This window comes from Mustela erminea, chromosome 10, assembly GCF_009829155.1.
Source record: "Mustela erminea isolate mMusErm1 chromosome 10, mMusErm1.Pri, whole genome shotgun sequence".
NCBI classification, from domain to species: domain Eukaryota; kingdom Metazoa; phylum Chordata; class Mammalia; order Carnivora; family Mustelidae; genus Mustela; species Mustela erminea.
Window position 1 is genome coordinate 65,602,398 of NC_045623.1, and position 25,096 is coordinate 65,627,493.

The following is a 25,096-nucleotide window of genomic DNA, read 5'->3' on the forward strand; positions in this document are numbered from 1 at the left end:
GTGTACATGATATATCTTTTGCATCCTTTTAGTTCAGCCTGTTTGTGTCTTTGAATCTGAAGCATGTCAGTTGTAGATACCATAAAGTTGGATCGTTTTTTATTCATTTTATTTTTAAATTCTATCTTTTTTTTTTTTTTTTTTTTAAGAGAGAGAGAGAGTACATGCATATGCACATGAACTGGGATGTGGTGGGGCGGAGCAGAGGGAGAGAGAGAATCCCAAGCAGGCTACACACTCAGTGCAGAGCCCAACACGAGGCTCGCTCTCACAGCCCTGAGATCATGACCTGAGCCGACATAAAGGGTTGGATGCTCAATCAACTGGGCCATTCAAGTACCCCTAGTTGGATCAGTTTTTAAAATTCATTCTGCAGATCTCTACCATTTTCATTGGAGTGTTTAGTCCATTTATATTTAACATATTACTGATAATTATAACTTAATTGATAAGACAAAATTTACATCTGCCATTTTGCTCTTTGTCTTCTGTGTCTCATGCTTTTTTATTCCTCTAATCCTCCCTCCATTGCTCTTTTGTATTAAGTAGATGTTTTTGAGTATACATTTTTAATTTCCTTGGGTTTTGTTGTTGTTTGGTTTGGTTTTTTGTTTTGTTTTGTTTTGTTTTGTATTACTGGGTAGATTTTTTTAGTTATTTCCTTAGCAGTTGCCCTGTGGATTATAATTAACATCTGAATTTGTAGCAGTGTAGTTCAGATTTAACTTAATTTCAGTAGGATACAAAACATTGCTCCATTAACACAGTTTTATAATTATTGCTTTCTGCATCAGTTTTTTAAATCAGATAGGAAAAGAAATGCTGCATTAATACTGTCTTTATATGAGAGAGAGTGATGGGGGCCTGTGGAGTTGGTTCCTTTCACATTTATGCATTTTTAAGAAAATGAAGTCTGTAAAGAAATAGCTTTTACTGGGACGCCTGGATGGCTCAGTTGGTTAAGCAGCTGGCTTTGGCTCAGGTCATGATCCCAGCGTCCTGGGATCGAGTCCCACATGGGGTTCCTTGCTCTGCAGGGAGCCTGCTTCTCCCTCGGTCACTCTGTCTGCCTGTGCTCTCTCTCTCTCTCTCTCTGACAAATAAATAAAATCTTTTTTAAAAAAAAAAGAAATAGCTTTTACTAGAAAATAGTTATTAAAATGTCGGTGTGGTTAATTTTTAAGTGGTGGAATTAATGGTAGGTCTTACTTTTTGCTATACATATTTTCTGTATTTCCTACAAAGAACATGTATACTTATTTAGTAATTCGAGACAAAAACATAAAAATATTTAGAAGCCAATTTTTAAAAAGATTTTATTTATTTATTTGACAGAGAGAGAGAGAGAGAGATCACAAGTAGGCAGAGAGGCAGGCAGAAATGTGGGGGAAGCAGGCTCCCTGCTGAGCAGATAGCCCAATACAGTCCTTGATCCCAGGACCCTGAGACCATAACCTGAGCCGAAGGCAGAGGCTTAACCCACTGAGCCACCAAGATGCCCTAGAAGACAAATTATTTATGTTACCAACTAGAATGGGGTTTCAGTCCAAAAGTAGAGCATACTAAGTATAATTTAACTTTATTTTTTTACCACTATAGGTACACCCCCACCTCTCTAGATTCATTAGGTTATACCTGTGTAAAATACTTAATTTTCTTAGATTCTCTCTGACTCCAAAATCCTGGGTCTTTATATCTTCATCTGACTAAATTGTTTTTATTTTAATTTTGTAATAATTCCAGATTTACAGAAAAGTTGCAAAAAAGTACATTGCGACTTTACAATAAATCTGGAATTTTTATATAACCTTTATTAGGTTCTTCAAATATTAACATTTTATCACATTTTCTTTATTATTCTCTTTTTGTATGTACACATACATCTTTGGTGTTCATATGTATATAAATTTGTGTGTGTCTGTTTTGTTACTGGTTTTTCTGAACTGTTGGAGAATAAATTGTGGACATGATGCCCCTTTACCCTTAAATACTTCAATGTGTGTTTACTAAAAATGAAGATATTTCTAACCTTTGCATGTTATCAAAATGAGGAAATTAACATTGATCCAGTATTAAAGTCCTCTGAAGCCAAGAAGTAAAGTAAAACAGGAACAAAAATGCCTGTTTCAAGATAACCCAGGAACCCATGTCTCAGTTATTTGTCGGGTCACTCTCAGTCTTTTATGACTTCGACATTTTTGAAGAATACAGGCCTAGTTATTTTTTGAGTGTTCCTCACATTGGGTTTTCTCGTAGCTAGATTCAGGTTTTGCATATCTGGCAGGATGACCACACAAGTAATGTTGTGCCTTCATGGTGCACTACTTCAGTGTGCACATGCTGTTCATCTCACTACTGATGGTAAAGACCCTTGCCTCTCTCCCAGGCTCCAGAGGAAGCTCTTAGCTCTTCAGTTGCTTGGTTTTTGGCTTATGAATAGCAGAAATTCATTTCACACTGTTCTGAAGGCTGAAGTCCAAGATCAGAGGATTCACATGGTCAGGTTCTAGTGAGGGTCCCCTTCTGGGTCATAGGCTGCTGCTGAACTCATTGTGTCCTCACCTGCAGGAGAGCAAGGAGAGGGCGCAGCTTTATTGTGACTCCTAGAAAGTCAACCATCTGGAAGCTCGTAGTTTTAGTAACTACTAGGCGCATTCAGTGATTACATCTATGATTTGACCTATTAACTCCTGTAGAAATTAATGATAGATATTTTGTAGTAATGGCATAGTATGTCATCTGGTTGAATTTTTATTTTGTATGCCCTAATTCTACTTTGATCCTAAGTTATTAGATTTAAACATTTAACAAGTAAACATTTTTGAAAGAATACTAAAATCTTTACTCTTATTAGAGTTCCTTTAAGTAAAACTGTTTTGTTCACAGAACTTAGTAATTTCGTGTATTATATTTTAAAAGCTGAATTTCCCCCATACATTATGATTCTAAACCTATTTCATCCCCCCCACCCTTTACCTCCAGTTTACATTGTTGTCTACTTTGTTTTTAGTTTTTCACCACCTTGCTATTTTTTGTCTTATTTTCATCCCAGTTTAACCACAAACCTAAAAAAAAAAAAAAGTGTCACCCTTCCTTTAGCTCTCATATGAGATTGAAAATCACTTTCTTCTGTATACTTTTATCATTTCTGCTTTATATTTATGGTCTTTTCTTTAACTGAGGCTAAAAGTAATTTTTTAATGGAATGATTTTATTTTGTAATGATTAAATTATAGAGTGAATTGTGAAAATATTTAGGTTTCAAAGAAACAAGAGTAGGTATTAGGCAGTTTGGGGGAGAGACCCAGGTTGCTTTATAACAGATTACTATGGTAAGAACTTATGGAAAGTCTAGCTGTTACCCTATTGATGGTTGAAACTTTGTTTGAATGAAGTATTTTTTCACTTAACAACACATATTAAATACCTGCTTTGTGTTGGGCACCAGGTTCTGGAGATAGGGTCCATGTCTTCATGGAGCTTGGTCTAGTGCAGCACACATAAAATATATCACAAATAAGTGTAAAGTCTGTGAGCAGTGCTGTGAAAGAGAAGTTCAGGATGGTAGGAGTATAAAATAATGCAAGGAATTCAGTATAGTTTAGGAGTACCAGAAAGGCTTTTCTGAAAGAGTTATGGATGTACAGCAGTTACATAAAGAAGGTAGATGGGTGAAATTGGGAATAGTGGTATCTCCCTGGCAGTGGACAGAAGTAGATAGATTTGAGAGAAATGTAGGGAGTCTCATCACCAGGTCTTGGAGGGTAGAATGGTAGATTAGGGTTTTAAGAATGAGTCCTTGATTTCTGGGTCTGCTGCTCTTCACTGGGTTGGAGATCACCTAAGAGGAAAGATCCTAGAACTGAGGTTTGAGAAGCTCCAGTATTTAATGGTCAGGAAGAAGCAGTGTACCAAGAAGAGACAGAACAGAACAGCCAGACCCGCAGGAGGAGCACAGGGAGGTGTGCCCTCCTGGAAGTGAAGCCTGTGAGCTAGCATTTCAAGAAGAGGGAGTGGGCAGAGGGGCAGATACTACTGAGAAGGAATAGTGGGACTGAAACTGCTCATTGGATTTAATGACTTAGTGGTGGCCTGAACAACAGCCTCTGTGGGAGAGTAGGGACTCTGGAAGCCATACTGGTGTAGGGTCAGGGAAGAGTCAGTGTGAGGAGATGGAGAAGCAATACGGAGAACTCCTTGGGGAAACCTCTCCCTTCTGAAAGCAGGGGGAGGTGGTGTGCTCTTTCATAGATATTGAAGATTTCAAGAGATAGAAGAAAGAGGTGGGCTGGCCTCTGTGAGAGCTGGGGATGCCGCCATGAAGAGAGGTCGCAGGATCTGAGATAGTCTGGCAGAAGATGTGACTATGAGAAAAAGATAGGGAATCCACACTCAGTGTTCACAGCTCCCATTGGGGCAGCATCTGTTCTGTGTCCAAGTGAGACATTTTACAGTAGTCACTAATGACTGTATTTGTTTTCTTCCCATAATCCCTTTTTGTCAGAAGAATGATGAAAATGGAAACTGCTCAGGGGAAGGAATTGAATTCCCTACAACCAATTTGTATGAACTGGAAAGCCGCGTTTTGACTGATCACTGGTCCATCCCTTACAAGCGAGAAGAATCACTAGGCAAATGTCTGTTGGCGTCTACCTATTTGGCCAGACTTGGTAAGTTCTTAAACCGCAGGACACAGAAGGAGGGGACAGTTTTTTTGATAGGAGCCCTGACGTTAAACTTCACTCTTGTATGATCACCCATCTGTATGATTTTTTTTTAAAAGATTTTATTTATTTATTTGACAGAAATCACAAGTAGGCAGAGAGAGAGGGCTCTGTATGATATTTGATTGTTTATTCTCCTAGTCTTGGTATAGCCCCTGTGGAATAAAACCTTTGAATTCAGCCAGCTGTTTTCTTCTAGCTCCAACAGAGGATGAGAGTCTTTAAAATAGAATTTTTTTTTTTTTTTTTAAGATATTGAGAGAGATCACAAGTAGGCAGAGAGGAAGGCGGGGGAGGGGGAAACAGGCTCCCCACTGAGCAGAGAGCCTGATGTGGGGCTTGATCCCAGGACTCTGAGATCATGACCTGAGCTAAAGGCAGAGGCTTAACCCACTGAGCCACCAGGCACTCCATGCGTCCTTAAAATATAATTGAAAAGCTTTCTAGAAATTGAAATGAACGTTTTCTGCAAAAGCTTGGAGAACTTTAAGGTTCAATTCAGTGTGTTTTTATTCTTTAGGAAAAGAAAATAGTATTTATTTAGTGAACATTTTGTGCATATTAAATGTTTGGCACTGTCTTAAGAGCTTTACAAATCTTAAAGTAACAGAGTAATAAAATATCTCCAGGTTGGAAAATGGGTGTCAGTATAAGGAAGCTTCTAGACTCTAAATACATTGAGGAAAAAGTAATTTATTTTTTTCATATTCAGTTAATAAAATCAGATGACTTGGTCCACTGTTCTGTGATTTTTTCCCCCTCATTAAAATTGTGCATAGTTTACCACCATGATTAAATATGAGGCACATCAAAAGGAAATATTTTGACTGGGATCAAATTTAATTCTCACGGCTTTGTATGGCACCTTAGGACTGGCTTTTCACAGCAGCATTCATTGTGTACCTGTCGGGAGGTAGGTACTACGCTACACAGTGGGTCTGAAAAAAAAATGCGTCCAGCAGTATTTCCAATGACAAGGAAAATACTTTATTAAGTTTTTTTACACAGTGTATTCCAAAAGGGTAATTTTACAGTTGATTCATTCATTCACTTGGCAAATACTAATCACCTGTTGTGTGCCAGGCACAACTCTGTGCATTTAGTAACACTGAGTCTCCCTCGGTTTGTCTTAGGGAAGAAGAGTGATTTTGGTATCTGTTGAAAATAATTTGTGTTTTTATTAGAGCTGTTTAGGAAAACAACAGCTAGTAAGAGGCTGCTGTTGGTGTTAAGGCCTATTGTTTGAAGTTACTCTGACAATGGAAACCTAAGTTCAACCATTTCACTTTATTTATTATACTGTTAACAAATGTATATGAATTAATAAATATGTGAATATATTGGGCTCTTACAAATACATTAATACTGTGGTTGTCAGTCTGTTCCTTCATCAGAATATATATATTCTGCTTTTAATAATCCCTTAAGAATCAGGGCTCCATAAATAATTCCATACAAATGAATTTGGAATTGATATATATGATTTCTGCAAACTGCCTAAAATCGTAGTAAGGCATGTTGTTTCATTTATTTTACTAAGGTCTTTCCGAGTCTGATGAGAATTGTAAAAGATTTATGGATAGGTGTATGCCTGAAGCCTTTAAAAAGGTAAGGAAAAATGCACTAGTCTGGTTTTTTGGGTGGGGGTGAGAATGAATGGGCTTTTTGTTTTCGCTTTGGTTTTTTGCGTGGGACTAGTTTATGAGTCTTGTTCAATGGAGGAATCCCCTACTCAGAACAAAGTCAGTTCAGATTTGGGGCTTATGAATGATTTACTTTTATATTTAATTTTTTGTGCATGTCTTTGGACAGCTGTAATGTTTCCTTCCTTCTTTTTAATTGCCAAAAGATAGGCTAGGCTTACCTATGCGAGGAAATGATGCCATACTAATCTAAGGCTTGTGGCATTTAGAAAGATAATACTTCTTTATCAAAATACAAGCCATTTGTACTGTACTGATTGTTGTACTGAGACAGAAGAGGAATTTGAATAGTACAGAGTTTGACTGGGTTGAGTATGTTCCATGGCAAAATGGCAGGTGTGTCGCAGCTTCTGTGGCAGAGCAAGAGTCATGCGCTTCCTCCCCTTCTGGTCACATCGCTTACAAAGCGATTTTTCTTAACAGGGAGAATAGGAGATCACAGGACTTGTGTTTCAGAAAGCAGTCTAACTCAGCATGATTCCCTTTTCAGGACATGAGTCCTGAATTCCCCAAAGAGCAGGGACAGTGTCATAGACACTGTCGTATTCCCCAGTGTGTAGCCAGTGCCTACCTCCAAGAAAAAGCTCAGTAAGTCTTTGCTGAATGAATGAGTCTCCCTGCTGTCTTGTCCTTCTGGGTTTTGACATCCATTTTTGTCCCATAGGCAAGGAAGTCACTAGATCTACAGATGGGTGAAGACTGTATTTATCTTGAACACAGCAAAATAAACTGTTCATTTGTAAACTATTATTCCCATCTATATCTTGATAGAATCTCCCTTGATTCAAGGCGTACAAAATAACAAAATTAATTCTAGGAACAAAAACAGCTGCATCTCTGAAAAAAAGTGTGAAATTCTTAAAAATTGTCATTTGGGCAGAGATTACATGAAATCAAGACTTATGTTCATTTTGGGTGAATTCATCTACCGATTTATCATTTAAAATTATTTTAAGCTTTTACAAATTCTGTTAAGAATTACAGTAATTTTTTTAAAAATAGCCGAATTTTTGTAATGTCACATACTGTGACACATTATGTTGTATGCATAAATTTACAGAGAAAGAAAATGCAGCTTTATTCAGAGTCATGGAGAAGGATTTATCAGTATAAAGACCTTTAGGTTGATGATCTCCAGATCCAGACAGCCCTGTGTCAACACAGGTCACTGACAAGTTACATATTTAGAGTGTATGACTGTAACTCGGTGCAGAAACACTTCAGAAAACAGTTTTATATTATGTCCTCAGCTGTTTGTAATAGTGTAATAAATGGTCCAGGTTGGTTGCTCGGTTGTGTTTTTTTTTTTTTTTTTTTTGTGGAACTACTAGCACAAAGGTACCCTCTGTTACATTGTTCAGTGTTGTTTATGTAAAACTGTGTATGTTAAATTCTCTTTACAGTTTAGAGCTATTAAAAAGGTTCTCCTTCGCATCAGTAAAGCATACTTTTTAAAAATTAAATCAGAATTTAATTTACAGAATTCTGTGTGCCTTTAGACTTGGCTACCAGAAAGCTCAGTAGCGTTTTATATAACTGGTATCATTTCCCTTAGCTGTGTTTCCTGGTGTGATGACCATCTCTCTTCCCTCTTTCTTGACTTTTCTTGCAAGACACATCAAATGTTTGATTAGAAGGAAGGGTGTAAGTAATAAGCAACTGTATGAATAAGGCACACCAAAGGGGCTCTTGTCGTGTCTGCCTCCTTGAGGCCGGCCTGGATCCCATTTTGTGTGTTCAAGCAGGGAAGGAAATAGAAGTCTGGCATACTTAAACCCCTGCATACTTAAACCTTGAGCACAACTTCCCCCCAAAGGGCTGCCTGTCTTTCCCACGTCTTCTGCAGGATAGATAGACTTCCCTTTCCACATTCAAAACTGAACAGATGAGATTGCAATAGAGGGAGTGGTGCTAAATCCACATATATTTTATTTTGTAGTCCATGACCCTTCTCAAATGCCAATCGGCTTCATTTTGCTTTTTTATTTAAGTGGAGAAAGAAGATAGCAGGCAAAAAATTCTTGCCAAAAAAAAATAGTAACTCATTGGTTTATATGAAGTCAGTCTTATGACTATTACTCATGTGACCAAATAGTTCAGCTAATTGGTATTTAGAAATCTGGAACTGGGGTTTTTCTCTGCAGCTAAAGAAGTTTGGGCTTTTTTAAGCTGCTCTTACTAAGGGGTTCTCATTGTGACCAAGGTGGAATTTTTATTGCATAGTATTTTCCTTCTAAAGGGAAATCTTACAAAAACATGAAACCACCATACCAATTTGCCATTATTTTATTAAGTGATTCCCTTTGATTTCTCATTCCCCATTCCAGCAAGTTGTTCCTGCCTTAGATTTCCCCAAGGACTAGACTGAGGATTGGAGAAATCCACTGGTGGTTATTCTAGATTCATCTATGTGCCTTTTCCCTCCTTTTTAATGAATCTAAGAAGCTGAGTGTAAGATGCAACATTGTTAAATATTTTGTTTTATATTAAAGAAAAATAGCTGCAATAAACATTTTTTTAAAAATTGAATGTCCTTCTGTACATATCGAAAAGGAAATTATAAGTGAAAGGAAATTATCTAGTAAAGTATTTCTAAAATTTCTTTCACATTCAGAGTCCCATTGCCATCTGGTCAGCAGGTGGAAAGATGTAGTCCTGTTTCTAAAATATTAAAAATACATCAAGAATATGTTCAAATCGTGAAATATAGCGCACATCTCTTAGATTCTAAGAATATTGGCTAATAGTGACCGCCAAAATATATTAATAATAATACCTTACTATTTACAAAACACTTTCACTTTTGTTTTATCTTTTGATACTCATCACACCTTTGTGAAGTGGATAGGAGTTTTGCTTCTTTAGACATGAGACAGCTGAGCCCCTGGGAACTTGGGTAATTTTTGTCCACGGCCATACAGCTATAAAGCAGTAGTAGCTCCAGGATTTGGCCTCAGATTCTTACTTGCTCAGGTTCTTACTTGCTCTACACCATTTGACCTCCCCAAGTAAAAAGGAAAAGTAGAGAAACAAAGGAAAATTTTCTCTTAAACCACCTGTTTCAGTTGAATTAAGGAAATTAACATTGAAAAGCAAAACTCATGTTGACTCTGAAATCATTGAGCGAGTAGATGGGCTGCAGGTTGTAGGCCTTTTAAAGCAAGTCATCTGTGTAAAAGTGATACTATGGAAATCATCTCATGATTATTCAAGATTGAACTGATAAACATTAGACTTCTGCTTTTCAAGTTAGACTCTAAAGCTAGCCCTTTGTTTCTGTAGCTCCTGACTTCGAGTGCTGTTCACAAATGGGGTACTGAAATTCATGAAGGAATCTACAACATGTTGATGCTATTAATAGAACTGGTTGCAGAGAGAATTAAACAAGATCCGATTCCCACTGGTCTCCTGGGTGTGCTTACGATGGTACAGTATCTCTAAAATATGAAGTACTCTGTGTTTTGATTTTGTTTAAAATACCAACTGTCCTATAACTTGTAATTAATAAAGAGTGATAATGATACTGTAAAATATATTAACTTAGCTTTTAGGGACCTTGCTTTTTTATTTTAAAAACAGAGCAGTCATTCATTCTGTGTTCTCAGTTTTAACAAAATACCTTTCTAATTTTAATAGCTTTCTCAGCTCGTAGAATAATTAAATTGCTTTCCCTCATGTCTTCCTGATTATTCACATCATAAATGCTTTCACAGGGGTGCTCCTGTGGTTTGGTTTTTGGCCTTTTTCCCTGACTAGTCCCAGTAGCTGTGTGAAGAAGGGGCCTTTACGGCCCTGCTGGCCGGCTGTACCTGTGCCAGCTCCAGGACACCTGGCTGCACGCCCTGTTTTCTCTCCCAGTGGCCACTGGACAGGAGGGGAGAGCTCTGCCTCACTCATCCGCTTCTCTGCACTAGCTTGGGAATTCACGCTGTTGGGATATTTCTAAGATTCCATTACCAAAGGAGTCCAAGGCTATATTTTTCTTCTTTTCTAATGCTAATATTTGTTGCTATAGAAATAGATAATAATAGTGCTTCTCTGTTCTCTTTGAATCTAGGCTTTCAATCCTGATAATGAATACCATTTTAAAAACAGAATGAAAGTGTCTCAGAGGAATTGGACAGAAGTGTTTGGGGAGGGAAATATGTTTGCTGTTTCACCTGTGTCTACTTTCCAAAAGGTAAACATGATCTTGTTTCGTCATTTTATAGAGAAATGTATTGAAAAAGATTTTATGTGCCACAAAAATTTACGTGGAAGGATTAAAACAGTCTGTGAAAAATGACAGATATTCCATATGGCTCATAAAATTGCTTAACTTTTTTTTTTTCAGATATTGCGTATTTTTCCACAGCCATTAACGAGCATCATAAATAATTTTATAGATTTGAAATGTTTAGCGAAATGCGGAATGACCGCCTGACATCAGTGCCCTATTTATTGAATTGTCAGAACCCCAATTTAATGGGTGTCCCAGTTTCTCAGAGATGTTTGAGAAGCTAGAGCATGTGAAACCGTTTGAAGTGGCTAATTATGCCTAGAAAAAATAATCTAGAAGGTACTCTTATGTATCATTTTCTTTTAAACTCCAGAAGCATTAAAGCTTTGGGGTTTTTTTTCCAAGCCAAGAACCAGTTATCTTGATTTTATATTTAAAGGCCTACAGTGTACCCAGTAATATTATACCCACAAGGAGTACATTATCTAAACATCTATTGGTCGAACTCTGGTTTTTGAGGAACTGTACAAAGGAGTCAATCAAGTAGATAGAAAACTTGACCACTGCTTTAGTCGAACCAGAAGTTTGGTTCAGTAGTTATATAAAGAGTAGTAAGCCATGGCTCCTAACTTAGAGCTAGCGGAGGAAATTTAAAAACCAAAACTTAAGGTACCACGGACAGTACATGCAGTCATTGTAATGCCGACTGCAGGAGGGGGTGGTCCGTGTTGTCTGGGAGGGTCAGGCAGTCCTTCGGGGAGGAGGGGATGAGGCCAAGTGGAAAGGGCAGTGAGTACACACTCCAGCGTTTGATCTCCACAACAACTCCATGAGCGGGGTACTATTTCTGACCCCATTTCATGGACAAGAAACTGAGGCACACAGGTGTTGAGTCCTTGCCCAAGTCCACAAACCTCATCACAGGAAGAACCCACGTAATCCAGCCTCATCGTCTGTGTCTGTAATTGTATACAGTCTTTCCTCCCAAAATATTCAAACCTCGTCTGCAGTTGTGTTGTGAAGGTTGGATGACAACTGTCTACACAGCCACTAACCCCGGGGGCTCACTATCGTAAGAACTCGGCAGATGTTCCTTAGCTTCCCCTTAACCTCCGCACGTGACATCCAGGACCAGAAAGGGTCATTCTGTGCATTTCCTCTCAGCACTGCACAGCAGTTCTCCCTCCTGCAAAGGCCTGAGATCATTCCCTTTCTTCTTGCCTTCCGAAGCATTTTCCTCAAGTTTTCTGTCCTTTGTTCAGTATCTGCAGTCTTTTTCTCTCTGTTGGAGCATTCCTGTTGTGTACCTCATGCTCTAGTCTTTCCCATCTTTAAACATTCTGCCTTGGACCCCACGTCCCTGTCTAGCTTCAGCATCATTCGCTGCCCTCCACACCCCTACCAGAGAAGATTCCACTTTTCTCCCCTCCCACTTGTTCTTTTACTGGTTATCCTGGAGTTGTAACTTACGTAAATGAAATCAAAATTTCATGAATATCTTTGTCCTCCTCTGAGCAGCACGTAAAGACCTTGGAATGTTTCATGTGCTCATTCCCCACCTGACTGATTTACTCTCTGTCCCCTTGTTTTTACCGTGCAGTGTTTTAGTCCTTTCCTGTCTTGCTTTACCCTCAAACAGATACCATCATTGTTCTCTTCTATGGTGTTTTAACTTAGCCATATGTATGTACTGTCTCACTGAGTACCATTCCTTCTGTACCTATTCACTGGGATCATTTTTCTTCTTTCCGGAGTGCATTCTCCCAAGTATCTTGGTGGTTAAGTCTGTGTTTTTGATAGCCTGAGCTTTATTTGATTTCCCATGCCTCAAAGAATATTTTCACTGGGTTTTTAATTCTAAATTGACTGCTACACTTTCAGAATGTCAGAGGTACTATGTCAGTGTCTTCTGGCTTTGATTATTGCTGTTGAGAAGTTGGTGGTTGATCTGACTGTTGCTTTTGTAAGAAGTTTGTTTGCTTTTGGAGATACCCTCTTTCTCTTTGATATTTGGCAGTTTGACTCTCCTGTGACTGTGGGTTTCTAAATCTAAGGACTAATGTCTTATATCAGTTCTGGAAAATTCTCAGCCATTATCATGCCTCTTCCCCACTAGTCAGTCTCTCCTCTTCAGAACTTCAAGTGGATACATGTTAAACCTTTGCATCTGTCCTTCATGTCCCTTAACCTCTGTCATATTTCCCATCTTCCTGTGTCCTTGTGCTGTAGGTTGTGATCATTTCTTTCAGATTTGGGATTTAGTTCCCTAATCATGGTTCTGTCCATATCAAGTATGCTGTCTAACCTGTTTGTTAAAAGTCTTCAATTTCAGTGTCTTTTCTTCATTTATATAAATTCTATTTGATTCTCCTTTGACTTTGTTTACTCATTTTTATTATCTCATGTTCCTGCCTCGTGTTTTCATTCTCCTGTGTGTTTGTGTTCTGTGTCTGATATCTACAACTCTGATTCTGCTGGTTTTTACTAACGTGAACTTGTTTTATGTCTGTATGTGTATATAAAAAAAAAAAATACACGTTTGTGTTTGTTTTTCTGTGAAGTTGTATTTCCTGAAATTAAATCTGGAAGTATTGTTTGAGGCCTGGATTAAAGTTCCTTCCTTTCAAAGAGGGTTTACCTTTACTTCCTCCAGGTGCCTGGGAGCACAAATCTGGGACCACTTGAAAATAAATTCTCAGCTTAAGGTATTTCAGACCATAAAGTCAGTGTGAATTTTTTTTTTTAAGATTTATTTATTTATTCTAGAGACGGAAAGAGAGGGAGTATGAGTGGGGGCAGGGGGAGAGGGAGAGAGAGAATCTCAAGCAGACTCCACACTGAGTGCAGAACCTGACCTGAAGCTCAATCTCACCACCCGGAGATCATGACCTGAGCCAAGACCAAGAGTCGGCTGGCCAATCTTCTGAGCTGCCCAGCGCCCCAAAGTCAGTGTGAATTTCAGAATTGAAGCCGTGTGAGGCGAGTCAATGGTTATAGACTCTTAAGAGTTTTTTCCCTCCCCTCCATCCAGGATCAGAGTCAAGGTAGGCAGGCTTCCCTGTTGTTCTCCCTTTCTTGCAGATGATTTCTTTTAGTTCACCTTACACTGAGGAGGTAGCCCTTTGAGCTCCAGCTTTATGTGACTCTCTCCTCTTGGTTTCCCAGCCCCTCGTTGGCTGTGAAGATGGAGGCCAGACCTCACCGGGGTTCCACAGCCTACACCGTGAAGGCTGGCCTCAGAGTCTACTTACCTCACACGATTTCTGCTTTCTCTTTGTTTTCAGTTTCTGAGCACTTTGTGCCAACTCAGCTGTATGTTTTAAAAGATTTTTTTAGTGTTTTTGTCCTGTGGTGTTAGTGCTCTTCTGTTAGAGAGGTGTTTAGGTATTAGAGGTTAGCTAGACTGAAGTCTCCATGAACTCCTCAGAGTGTGACAGTCTGTGTTCTTTTTCTGCCATTTCCCTTTAACTGCTCTCGGTAAGGCACCGACAGCCTCCACATGTCCAGAGCCACAGGAAATGTCTCTTGATCCCCATCACAGGGATGGTCACTGTCAGTTCCTGCCTCCCCCAAATCAGTTCTTCTGTAGTCTCTTGCTTCTCTGCCTAATCCGTAAATCATCACATTGCCTTCCGTGATTCCTTCACCTCCATTCAGCTTTGACCCAGAGACGCCTTTTCTTTGTTCGTTATTCTTTCCCTAAGAACTGTCTTCCATTTTCATGGCTGTAAATGCCATCTTTATGCTCCTGGCCCTTCAGTTTGTGTTCTCTGTGACCCAAACATTTTCTCTGAGCCCACCAGACTTGAAGAACCAACTGTTTTCCTTTTGGTTGCTACACAGACATCTCAAATTTAGTGTGCCTGAAACGGAGCTTCCTTCTGTCTCCAGCCTTCCTCCTTCTTCCTGTCAGTAAACAGCATCACCGTCTACCTAGGTGCTCAAGTCAGACGCACAGGAGTCTGCCACGATTCATCCCTTATGACCCGCCTCCAACTGTAAACACGTCCTTGGAGTTCATCTCAAAGGTGTTCAGTTCTGTCTGTCTCTGCTGCTACTGCCCTACTGGTGACACCATCACACCTTACCTAGTTACTGCACTGGTCTTCCAACTGCGCCTCTCCCTTCCACTCACCTTCATGCATTCCGTTCCACCCACCACACAACTGCGAGATTGGTCATCTTACAACATAAAAGGTGTCACTATCTGGTTTAAACACTTTTGTTGCTTTCCTTCTAATCCCAGTGGGCACGTTTCCATGTGATCTGAGTTTGTCTCTCTCGACATCTCCACCTGTGCCACTCTTCCCAGCTCAGTGCATCCCACCTGGGAGAATCCCTCCCAGTTCGTCTTCATGACCTTCCCCAAACTGGACCTTTGCCATTTTGGCCTCTCTGCCTGGACTCTTTGAATGGCTAAATCGCTGTCATCCTGTAGGGTCCAGCTCAAAGACCTCTTCTCCAGAGAGGGTTTCTATGACCACTGCTCTGAGCAGAGTAGGCTCCTTCCATTTCTCATTTGAGGACCGTTTTGTGGTTTTTCCTTTTGTGGGGTTGAGCCCAGACTGAATTCTGTGATGTATGTGGTGGTTTACTTGTTTTTGTGGACACTGCTACAGTATGAGCTCCGTGAAAGCAGGGACCACATCTTTTCACAGTCACTGCTCCCCCACGATGGTATCCAGCCCCCGGAGCAGTGAAAGCTTCGAAAAGGAAAGCAAGGAGGGAAAGTGGGAAAAAGAAAGCGCATGCTCCAGTGTACCTATTAATGGGACAGCTGGGACTGAAACTTAACCTTACTTTATTCGGGATCTGCTACTCCTTAGGTTAGGAATTCTTCATGTCTAAAGTGTAACTTTCTTAGAGAATTTAACTCAAGTTATCCAGCACCTTGGAGAGCTTGACAGCTGCTCTGAGCAACACAGAAAGGCATGAATGCGCCATGCTCTAGCAATGCCATTCCCCAGCCCAGAGGCGCAGCCCCGTTCTCCCCCCACAGTCATGTATAGCAGTGGCCCAGATGCCCGTGGAGAAACCTGTAGAAAGCCTTTTGGAATGTTTTTGACATCTTCGTATTTTATTTTCTCCCCACATTTGACAGAGGTTAAAAGAAATATGGGAGTTAATGGGGAGAGTTCTCATCTTGCCATCTCAATTTCTGTTTTCTTTTCTCACAGGAGCCTCATGGATGGGTTGTGGACTTGGTAAATAAGGTATTCAACTTTCATTAATACAGTCATGTTTTCCTTCTTCTAACTAGATAACCTGGAGTTTGGTATTTTAAGTAAATGACAGCTAGAGATAGTAATAGGAACTTCTTTTTGTAAGGAGGTTGATTCTGTAGTTCCTCCTCTTTTACATACGTGCTGTTTATACAATGCACGTCACCTTTAGGACTCAGCAGGATGATCTTTGTGGTGACTCGCTCAAGATCAGTATTACCTAAGGCATGTTGATTAAGTAGAATGGTAGCCTTCGTTTTTTGCTTAAATTATTGGTATACACCATTTAAAAATTAATTTGTGCCCTTTTCCCCCCTCAGTTTGGAGAATTAGGTGGATTTGCAGCAATCCAAGCCAAGCTTCATTCAGAAGATATAGAACTTGGGGTAAGTTAATGTGCCCAGAATGGAAGTTTGCTTTGTTCAGGCTGGTATGTAACCCAAGGGACACGGTCTGGACCGAGTCAGGGACCCAGACTCACGCTTTCTTTCCACTGTTCATCCTGAAGGATCAGGTGTCTGCCAAGTACGTGTGTGTTATCTCTGTGGGAGCAGCTTTGTGGTTCTGATAACCAAAGAAAATGTTCACACCTAATTATAATCCTGTTTCCGTGGGGGGGTTTTTGCTCTTTTTCACTTCGTTTCCCATTGCCTGTGGTATTTGTCTCTTAATTTGTGAGGGTTATGTGATGTTCTCTTGCTTTTTAGAGGACAGGGGCTGTCTGTGGCAAGTGCACGTGTATGTAACAATGTCATGATTCATAACAGTGTAGTGCCTAGTGCCAGGCGCAAGTAAAGTAATTCATCTCAAGGTTGTTAGTAAGCTTTCTGGTGTGACAGCGATGCATAGACAGCCAAGGACTATGACAGGAGCTGAGACTCTCCCTCAGGCACAGTGCCATTCTCTTTTTATGTGACTTCCTTTTCTCAAAAGAAGTTTAACCTTGTGGGAAGAGGGAATAACTCGGTCTCTAATTTCTCACCAAGCACCGCCCTCTTTGTAACCCAGAGCACTTTGTTCTGTTTTCTAGTCAGTTATCCAGTCAGCTATTCATTGTGTACTTGCCCCGCATAAGGCATGGTGCTAGCTACTGTGATGCGATCAGAACAGAAGGTCATGTGTTGCCCCTAAGTGATGCGGTATTGTGCGTGGGGCAGCAGTGGTTCCTGAGGAACCATGGCTGAGCAGCTGACTCCCTTGGTCCGAGGAGAGAGACTGACACCTTCTTTCCACTGTTCATCCTGAAGGATCAGGTGTCTGCCAGTTCATGACTACTACTACTGACACTGACCAGGGAGCATCTTCTACCTTCCCGGACTTGAACTAGCTTGTTAGGCTGTCATTTGGATTCCCCGTTAGAAGTGACTTGACCAGGAAAATACTGAGTAGTGATTTAAGAAACAAAGCTTTTAAAACAAAACAAAACAAAAAAATCAATTCAGATATAAGGTTTTATCCACTTTATTGTTTCTCAAGAACTGGCTGTATAGGTCATTGGCCATATCAGAAATGAGCCTCATTTTTTTTTATGTTGAAACACTAATTTCTGGCAGAGTTAATTTATTAAAAAACAAAAACAGAGCATCCCAGTTTCTAGCCTGCTTGGAAGAAAATTGGCTAAGTGTGGATATACAGGAATCTGGGCTTACGCTCACTGTTACCAAATATCTTGAGGTTAAACATTCTTCCAGGATATTTCCCATTTTTCAGAACAACTGTGTTGTTGCTGCATTTGACACAATTACATTGTTTAGGTTGTATTTGAGGAGAGGGTAAAATTCAGGCATAGGAGAAAGAGATTCCCAAAGATTGAGATTCTAATTTTAGCAAACAAGTATGATTAAAATTTCACAATAGATGCCTGGTTTCTGACCAGTTAAGGAGGTGATTATGTCCTAGAATAAATTCAGGCCACTGAGTACAAATAAATGTATTCATTTTACATTTATATTTACATAGTTTTGAATTTGAAAAATACTGGGAAAAAAATATCATTCACAATTTGTCAATGAAAGATACCTGTACAAAATATGGAATGAAAGTTGCCTGTCCCTGACCCCCATGCACGTATACCTACTTCCTAGGTAATAACTACCCATTTAATGCATAGCTTTCCTGACTTTGTCATATATATATGTAAAATATACCTGTGCATGTTCTTTTCTTCTTTCTCTTTCTCTCTTTAAAACTGAATTTTGTAATCAAGCTATACGTAGTAGCATATTTTCATTTAACAATCTGTCGTGGACGTCTTTCCTGGTCAGCACTGTCATTGCTTTTAATGGCTCTCATCAGTTTCTGCACCTGTTGTACCCTGATGCTGTCACTTATTAATGGGCATTGGATTATTTCTAAGTTTTGTGCTCTTAAGACCGCTTCCCATATAAATTTGTATTAATGTGCATGTGCTACCATTTCTGAAGGACAGATTCCTAGAAAACGGGATTTCTGGGTTAAAAACTATATACATTTTTAGATTATATTCAGTAGTATTAAATCTCTTTCTGAAAAACTTATACCAGTCTGTACTTCCATAAACCCATTCCTTACTTATCTTGTTAATACTGAATATTTTCCATCTTTAATTTTTCATTATAGTGGACAAAAATAACATTTTATTTATATTATTAAACATTATTTAATGGGTAAGACTCTGATTTCCTTTGAATTTGAGCATTTCATCTTGTGGTTATTGTCTGTTTGCATTCTTCTATAAATTGACCTAGTTATTTGGGTTACTTTGGGGTTATCTTACTAACTTTCAGGAATTCGTTTTATGTTCAGCATATCGGTGCCGTGTCTATGTATTAGTAAATTTTTTCTTCCATTCTTTTGCTTCTCTTTATTTTTACTGATGGTGCTTTTTGCTATACAGAAGCTTCCATATTTTATGTGAAATATTTTTTTCCTTAATAACAGTTTGTTTCCTAACTTGCTTAGGGAATGTTCTCCCATCTCAAAGTTATAAAAATACTCATTTCATTTTATACTTTTATAGTTTAACTTTTTACACCTAGTTCCTGAATTCATTTAGGATTTCTTTTTATGTATTATTACATAAGATAGAGATCCAATTTCATTTTCTTCCAGATGGATAACTAATTGTTGTAAGATCATCTAATGACTAAATCTTTGTTTTCTGTACTATTTTGATGTGTTGTCTCTATCACATGTCAAAGCCCCACATGTCCACGGGTGTGTTCCTGGACTTCTGTCTGAGTCATTCATTCATCTGTTCATTCTTTACTCATTTGTATACTATTGCTCCCTTGTTTTCAACACCGGTAGCGCCAGTTTGCCCAGCATCGTTCTTCTCTCAGATTCTCTTGGTCATTCTCAGAGTTTGAGAATGTCAAGTTGTCCTGCAGAAAATCCCACTGAGATCATATTTGGGATTATGTTGAATTTATAGGTCAGTGTGTGGAAAATTACAGTATAGGTCCTTTCCATTCAAGAACATGTATCTCCTTGTTTATTTGGGCCTTTTCTTATGTATTTTAGTCAAGATTTGTCATTTTCTTCATGGAAGTTTTTGATGTTTTTGTTGAGAGCATATTTCACTTCTTCACCAGCTGTTCTCTCCTTTTTCAAATAAAAATTTTTAATATTCTGTGGTTTGAACTTTAAAAATCTTTCATCCAGTCCTCTAGAGTTTTATTGGCATATTGTGATTTAAATTATATTTAATTTCTGTAACAGTTTAAATGGATTGGCATCTTTATATCAGTTCTTCCTCTCCAGGAGAATGGCTTGTCTAGTCATTCATTCATGACTTGATCAAGTCACCATTTCAGATTGTCTCTGATATATTAAAAGGGATTCGTTAAATGCTAAAAAGAAAAAACAGCCTTGCACTGATGTCTAACCTGCACCATCTTTGTTTTCAGGCAGTCTCAGCATTGGTGCAGCCTCTAGGGGTGTGTGCGGAGTACCTCAATTCCTCGGTGGTTCAGGTAAGATGGGGCCACTCTACATTTACTCAGAAGGTGACCCAAGACATACCAGTAATCATCGTCATCTTTTTATCAGGTTGTTCAGAATCGTGCCTGATCCCAAGTAACTTCTTTTTTTTAGGATAAGCTATTTTTCTAGTAAAAATATAATCAGAAGGTAACTAAAAAATGATTAATAATTTAAAGTATAGGAGATCTCTAATATTTATGATTCTATACCTTTTTAATTTATCCTTTTATCCTATTTATACGATTACATGTATTTTTATTTATAATATAGGCGGCATAGATCCCAGCCCCCTTCCCAGGATTGTTGAAGGATTCAGTGCCATTGTGTATTAAATTAGATTGGCATTGAGCAACTCACTGGGCTTACTTACTGGCCAAGTGACTGCTAAATAGTGGCCTAATGGCATATCTCATCTAATTTCTTGGCACTACAGACCGTAATCCAACAGGTTGTCACACAGGCACAGCTGGGTGTATTCGTTTGCTGATGCTTAAGGCCTATTGTACTTTCTTGTTTCCTTTCCATTTCAGTTAACAAGTTTTACTGAATGAAGTGTCACTTTGAAATACCTTCATTTGGGGCTCCTGGGTTGCTCAGTGGGTTAAAGCCTCTGCCTTCGGCTCAGGTCATGATCCCAGGGTCCTGGGATCGAGCCCTGCAATGGGCTCTCTGCTCAGCAGGGAGCCTGCTTCCTCCTTTCTCTCTGCCTGCCTCTCTGCCTACTTGTGATCTCTGTCTGTCAAATAAATAAATAAAATCTTTAAAAAAAAAAAGAAAGAAAGAAAGAAATACCTTCATTTTTTGGTTTTCTTTGTAAATAGATCTGTGAAACCTATAACTTTCACAGAGATTTTTTTTTTAAAGTCACTGTAAATGGCTTTGAAAGCATCATGTCCTTTGGGAGCAATGTGTTTGCACTGTTCCCTCTTGTTAATATCTCATTTACTTAGGGCCATTTTAACAAGGGAGATAAGATTTGTTTTAGTAGGTTCTGGAAATGTCTACAATTTCTAAGTATTACATGCTTTCTTTAAATGTCAAAGTAATCCTACAAGATTTTTAAATGAAATCAGATGGCTATTTATGCATTTCTTCATTCTGGTTATTAAGTTCTTTAGAAACATTTAGTGTTCTTTCAGCTTATTAAACATAGAATCATTAGTTTTTTAGTAAGATAAGATACAAGAGGCAAAATAATTTGAATTTTTAATAATTTAATAATTATTAATAATTTAATACTTGGCTTTTTAATAATCAGAGCCAAGATTGGAGTTTTAAATGCTCTTTACCCATGCATTCCAGTGTGGAAAGAGATTTATCATAAATATTCCAGCTGCTAATTAATAATAAGTTTTTTAGAAATTCTAGGTTTAATAGAATTTTTGGAATTTTATAGAGTAAAAAGAGCAAAAAAGTATTGAATATCCAACCGCAGCTTATTTAACTTTATTTCACACTGTCCAACCTTACATTTATTCAGCAATATAGTCATGCCTTGAATTTATTCTCATACTGTATTCACATCCTATTACTTGATAGAAACTAACAATTGTCTATACTACTTGCCAGTTCTGTGACTTTGGAAGACATGTGTATGTGCCTTGGCTTCCTTGTCTGTGAAAGGGTGATCCTGCTGTCTCAGCTGCAGTGGGGAGTAAGCAGGGCCCGTGCTGCTGAGGAGAACAGCACGCTCGCCTCCTGCCCTCACAGCCCCCAGTCCTCACTGTACAGTGGGCATGAGGAGAAAGGAGGAGATTCTATTTGGATAGTTGTCTGAGGTCATTTTAATTCATTGCTAATGTCTTCTTGGCTTTGCCAGCCAAGTACTATCTTCTCTTGTCACCAGATAAGTTTTTTAAAAATTATTTTACTTAGATGGAAGTGAGCATTTAGACCAAGCTAATACTTTCTACTTCTCACGTAATACTTAGAGTCAGTTATTGGATTATGCTACCATTCTGGAGCACAGTGTTGTTTTAATCTCCTCTAGAGGCCTCATTTATATCAGCACACAAAAATAATGCATATCGCAGCACATTTTTTGTGCTCCATGCTTATATTAATTTGTTAAAGTCAAATGTAAAATATTTACTTTATTACAAAAATCATACATACTCATGCTTCCTGTTTTAGTTTATGTGTCTTTGGTTGCTTTTTTTTTTTTCCCCCAAGATTTTATTTGACAGAGAGAGATCACAGGTAGGCAGAGCAGCAGACAGAGAGAGGGGAGGAAGCAGACTCCCTGCTGAGCAGAAAGCCCGATGCAGGACTCAGTGCAGGGCTCCGTGCAGAGCTCAATCCCAGGACCCTGAGATCATCATGTGAGCTGAAGGCAGAGGCTTAACCCACTGAGCCAACCAAGGCACCCTCTCTTCGGTTGCTCTTTAAAAAGAGCCTTATGAGGGCGCCTGGGTGGCTCAGTGGGTTAAGCCGCTGCCTTCTGCTCAGGTCATGATCTCAGGGTTCTGGGATCAAGTCCCGCATCGGGCTCTCTGCTCAGCGGGGAGCCTGCTTCCTCCTCTCTCTCTCTGCCTGCCTCTATGCCTACTTGTGATCTCTCTCTCTGTCAAATAAGTAAATAAATAATCTTAAAAAAAAAAAAAAAAGACTCTTATGAGGGACGCGTGGGTGGCTCATTTGGTTAAGCATCTGCCTTTGGTTCAGGTTATGAATCCAGGGTCCTGCGATCAAGTGCTGCATCGGGCTCCCTTCTCAGCCAGGAGCCTGCTTTTCCCTCTGCCTGCTGTTCCCCCTGTTTTGTTCTCGCACTCTCTCTCTCTGACAAATAAATAAAATCCTTTAAAAAAAAAAAAAAGACCCTCATACGAATCACTGAATTCTGGGGCACCTAGGTGACTCAGTAGGTTGAGCGTCTGCCTTCGGCTCAGGTCATGATCCTGGGGTCCTGGGATGGAGCCCCATGTCAGGCTCCCCTTGCTCATTGGGGAGACTACATTTCTCCTCTCTCTGCACCGCTCCTGCTTGTGCGCGCACACTCACGCACTCTCTCTCTCCCCTCTCATAAATAAATAAATATCCCTGAATTCTACTCCTGAAACCAGTATTGCACTGTATGTTAAGGAACTAGAATTTAAGTAAAAATTTGAAGGGAAAAAAAAAAAAAATCTCAAACTTCTATTGGCAAAAGCAAAAAAACTTACTAAATGAGACATATTTTAAAAAAATAAAAGGACCCTGCTAAGATAGCAGTGACAGTGACTGCACCCATGTGGTATGAAAGGAGCTGGGGCATGGAGTCCCTTGAGGGTCTGCTTGGGATGCTGGTAGCTAGCTGCAGCATCTGATACTGGAATTGAGGTCTTGGCATTGCACTTTCTCCTCTGTGAAGTGTGAGTGAAAAAGTGACTTACTTCTCTCCAGTTCTGGAGCAGAAGCAACAGTCTTTATTAAGTACAGCACTTCTGTTCCACAGCCGATGCTAGACCCGGTCATCCTTACTACAATCCAGGATGTGCGCAGCGTAGAGGAGAAGGACCTCAAAGACAAGGTAAATCCTGTCTCCCACCAGGTAGGCCCCAGTGCCCGTTCACCCATAGAAGCATAGCCAGGACCTAGGGCAAGGTTCACACACCTTTGTTCTTTGGATCCTGGTCACATACTACTCATATCAAATTAATCATACATTTCCTAACCAAAAAGTGCTTTTTCTGAAGCACCAGGTTGGCCTTAACCAGTAGAGTGAATTTAGGGTTCTCAGTAGGTGATACCATTCAGAGTTCTACTAACATGTTGATTTAGATAGTATTGTAATTGGTATAGCATTGAGGAAGCTTTAAAATAATTCGATACTATAGGCTTATCCAAAGTTGTTTAAATCAATTTTAACACTGAACATGATTTATTTTGTTGACCTTGAAATTCTCACAGGGCCCTTCCCTTTGCTCACCTGTCTGCTAACTTTTATTTAAAAGCAAACTAGTTAATTGACTGTACAGAATATTGGATATCACCAAAACATTGCTGTTGAAAATGTGCTAAATTCCTGTGTGTATTACAAAAATTGAGATCAGAATGTTTTCATGGTTCCTTTTTTGTTTGTGTGTGCTTTTAATAAAAGAGATTGGTTAGCATCCCTGAGCTCTTGTCTGCCATCAAGTTACTCTGCATGCGTTTCCAGCCGGATCTGGTGACCGTGGTAGATGATCTTCGATTAGACATCCTACTGCGCATGCTGAAATCCCCACATTTTAGCGCTAAAATGAATTCCCTCAAAGAAGTAAGTTTTACATTTGCTTCCAGAAGGCTTAAAGCACAGACTCTTTAAACTCTGCCAAAACATATGGTCATTAATGTAAAAATGTTGGGAAATAAAGAAGGGTTTCTTGTAATCATACAAAAAAGAAAATAGTGATTATGTGTTTTTTGTGACTATAAAGAAAACAGTGATTATATGATTAAATGGTACATAAGGTTATGATTATTAAGATGGTCTTTATATATGTGTTACATTCAAAATTCATTCTCTGAAATATTTGTGAAAGATTTAGTGTTTTTGTGAAATTTCCTAGAACATAATTCCTTGGATTAGACCTTTCGAGATTTACTGTTTACCCTAAGGGTACACTTCCTTTCGGTATATTTCAGATAGGTGTTTCCTTAAACCAAATGTTCTAACTTGGGTTGGGACCAAAACAAAAAGACTGCAGCTGTGACCACCTAAGCAAAATGCTGGAAGTGTTTTCCTATCACTTCCTAAACTTCATCTGAACATAGTTGGTTTTGGTAAGTACAGTTGGAGCCAGTATAGTTCAGTCATACCTCCGGTCTTCTTCCCTGAAGTTCCGCATTAACTAGAATTCTTTACTAAAGTGGAGTAAACTCATCATGAACCATCTGGGGCTAAAAGAGGAATTACAGGGAGGAAGTCTGGACTGTTCCACATGAATGAAGGATTGGCTGACCAGACCATGGAAGAGCAGGGACATGTGTGGGCAGCAGGAACAACTAGAATTTGAGACCTGACCACTACCAGGACTGTCCAAGTCTTGTCCCCGCTTTTCTGAGTGTGTTGGCTTGGCTTTCTCTCTTCCTACAGAGTGACATTTTTCATGGGGTAGACATCATGGCCACAGATTGGTCTACAACTGGGACCAGGGAGGGACTGACACTTTCTGGTCCCAAGTACAGAATTCAGAGGGTGCACTGGTAGAAGTTGGGTCAGATGCTTTTCCCAAGCCACCCCAGGTGCCATTCTTGGCTCCCTATTCTTTTTAGAGACACATCAGGAATAAATAGTCTGTTAAT

General features: G+C 39.3%; 1 protein-coding gene across 3 annotated transcripts in view; it reads left to right on the forward strand.

Moving 5' to 3' along the window:
* Positions 1–25,096, forward strand: part of USP24 (ubiquitin specific peptidase 24) — a 136,442-nt gene that overhangs the window by 24,372 nt on the left and 86,974 nt on the right. For 2 of the 3 annotated variants that reach the window (XM_032303304.1, XM_032303306.1), the window contains exons 2-10: positions 4,505–4,670; positions 6,265–6,332; positions 9,710–9,853; positions 10,485–10,607; positions 15,824–15,859; positions 16,189–16,254; positions 19,756–19,821; positions 23,265–23,339; positions 23,910–24,068. In XM_032303304.1, coding sequence (XP_032159195.1) covers positions 4,505–4,670; positions 6,265–6,332; positions 9,710–9,853; positions 10,485–10,607; positions 15,824–15,859; positions 16,189–16,254; positions 19,756–19,821; positions 23,265–23,339; positions 23,910–24,068 — 903 coding nt within the window. The remainder of the gene's footprint in view (positions 1–4,504; positions 4,671–6,264; positions 6,333–9,709; positions 9,854–10,484; positions 10,608–15,823; positions 15,860–16,188; positions 16,255–19,755; positions 19,822–23,264; positions 23,340–23,909; positions 24,069–25,096) is intronic. The other variant, XM_032303305.1, reaches the window with a different exon arrangement.